At 47.6% G+C, this 2,510-nt stretch overlaps 1 protein-coding gene across 1 annotated transcript; it reads left to right on the top strand.

The window, feature by feature from the left end:
- Positions 1–307: 307 nt before the first annotated feature.
- On the top strand, positions 308–1,809 carry LOC118557180 (tripartite motif-containing protein 16-like). The gene has a single exon (XM_036126602.1). It carries the CDS (start codon positions 343–345, stop codon positions 1,723–1,725), a length of 1,383 nt encoding a protein of 460 aa, XP_035982495.1. The 5' UTR covers positions 308–342; the 3' UTR covers positions 1,726–1,809.
- Positions 1,810–2,510: the final 701 nt, after the last annotated feature.

Here is a 2,510-nt window from a genome sequence, read left to right on the forward strand (position 1 = left end):
TTAGGGGTGGAGCAAACAGAGAGAGGGAGATCATCAGGTTTTCTGGACGATTTAGATCCAGGAACAAGCAGTGAACTTTTCAAAATCAGTAAATAGGTGGAGGAGGTCATAGGATAGATTTACAGCTCTGCTCATTCTGCTGGCTGAAAAAACTTGATAACACTCCCTCTTCTTCCTGCTTACCACCACAGCTTGAAGCTGGGTGGAGCCAACGTCTGCTGGAAGTAAAAGCTGATTGGCTGCAGCCTCTCTGCTCTGACACATCATCAGTAGATCAGAGCTCAGAGCAGTTTATGTTCTCAGGAAGTGAAACTCGCACAGTCTCTGCGATTGAGAGGAGAAATGGAGCAGAACCAGCTGGACCGAGAAACCTTCTCCTGCTCGATCTGTCTGGATCTACTGAAGGATCCGGTGACTACTTCCTGTGGACACAGCTACTGCATGAAGTGTATTAAAGCACACTGGGATGGAGAGGATCAGAGAGGAATCTACAGCTGCCCTCAGTGCAGGGAGACGTTCATACCGAGGCCTGCTCTGAAGAAAAACACCATGTTAGCAGCTTTAGTGGAGCAGCTGAAGAAGACTGGACTCCAAGCTGCTCCTGCTCATCACTGCTATGCTGGACCTGAAGATGTGGCCTGTGATGTCTGCACTGGAAGAAAACTGAAAGCCATCAAGTCCTGTTTAGTCTGTCTGGCCTCTTACTGTGAGAAACACCTTCAGCCTCATTATGATTCAGCTCCTTTAAAGAAACACAAGCTAGTGGAGCCCTCCAAGAACCTCCAGGAGAACATCTGCTCTCGTCATGATGAGGTGATGAAGATGTTCTGTCGTACTGATCAGAAGTGTATCTGTTATCTCTGCTCTGTGGATGAACATAAAGGCCATGACACAGTCTCAGCTGCAGCAGAAAGGACTGAGAGGCAGAGAGAGCTCCAGGTGAGACGAGAAAACATCCAGCAGAGAATCCAGGACAGAGAGAAAGATGTGAAGCTGCTTCAACAGGAGCTGGAGGCCATCAACTGCTCTGCTGATAAAACAGTGGAGGACAGTGAGAAGATCTTCACTGAGCTGATCCGTCTCATCCAGAAAAGAAGATCTGAGGTGAAGCAGCAGATCAGATCCCAGCAGGAAACTGAAGGGAGTCGAGTCAAAGAGCTTCAGGAGAAGCTGGAGCAGGAGATCACTGAGCTGAAGAGGAAAGACGCTGAGCTGAAGCAGCTCTCAGACACAGAGGATCACAACCAGTTTCTCCACAACTACCCCTCACTGTCAGCACTCAGTGAGTCTACACACTCATCCAGCATCAAGATCCGTCCTCTGACCTACTTTGAGGATGTGACAGCAGCTGTGTCAGAGCTCAGATATCAACTACAGGACATCCTGAGAGACGCATGGACAAACATCTCACTGAGACTCACTGAGGTAAATGTTTCACTGTCAGAACCAGAACCAAAGAGCAGAGCTGGGTTTTTGAGATATTCATGTGAAATCACATTGGATCCAAACACAGCATACAATTATCTGTTACTATCAGAGGGGAACAAGAAGGTGACATGGTTGAATCAACCTCAGTCTTATTCCAGTCACCCAGATGGATTCACTGATTGTTTTCAGGTTCTGAGTAGAGAGAGTCTGACTGGACGTTATTACTGGGAGGTGGAGAGGAGAGGGAAAGTTTATGTAGCAGTTTACGTTTACATTGCATACCAGCAATTACATTGAATATCAGCAGAGCAGGCGGAGATGAATGGGGATTTGGACCCAATGACAAATCTTGGGTATTAGATTGGGACCAAAACAGTCTTCAATTTGGTCACAACATCTGGACCTTAGTCTAAGATCCAGTTTCCTCCAGAGTAGGAGTGTACCTGGATCACAGAGCAGGTATTCTGTCCTTCTACAGTGTCTCTAAAACCATGACTCTCCTCCACAGAGTCCAGACCACGTTCACTCAGCCGCTACATGCTAGAGTTCGGGTTAATGTAAGAGATTCTGCTGAGTTCTGTAAACCCAAATAGACAGAATCCACTGAATGTTCAGTTAGTTTGATTCTAATTTTTAATTCTCAAGCAGATTTATTTTCTTAATCATTATTGTTTTATGTCTAAACTGCACATAAACAAATAGAGATTGTCAAAACTTTTTTTCTTCATACCTTATGTTCTGGTTTTGTTGAATTTGGTAATTTCTCAACATTTTTTGTCTAAAACAGCTCCACCCACACCACAGCTCACGTGCTTTTCCGTCGATCATGCCGCCGCCGCCACCGCTGTCGCCATCGCTGCTGCTGCCACAACAGCCGCAGCCGCAGCAGCAGATGACCTTCGAGGAGCAGCAGGAGCGTTGGTGGAAGGAAGCGGAGGAGGAGATGCAGATGCAGCTCTACCCGGACCCGGAGGAGCGGTGGGAGATCCTGCAGAGTTATGTGAAGATGAAGGCTGATGCGGAGCGGTTGCGGCAGGCCCTGCAGGAGCAGGAGCGGCAGCGGCGGCCTTGTGATCAGTAGC

The sequence above is a fragment of the Fundulus heteroclitus genome, chromosome 22, assembly GCF_011125445.2.
Source record: "Fundulus heteroclitus isolate FHET01 chromosome 22, MU-UCD_Fhet_4.1, whole genome shotgun sequence".
In the NCBI taxonomy this organism is placed as follows: Eukaryota; Metazoa; Chordata; class Actinopteri; order Cyprinodontiformes; family Fundulidae; genus Fundulus; species Fundulus heteroclitus.

Excerpts from the sequence above, each read along its gene's own strand:
- LOC118557180 (XM_036126602.1), top strand. The coding sequence starts at position 343 with ATGGAGCAGAACCAGCTGGACCGAGAAACCTTCTCCTGCTCGATCTGT.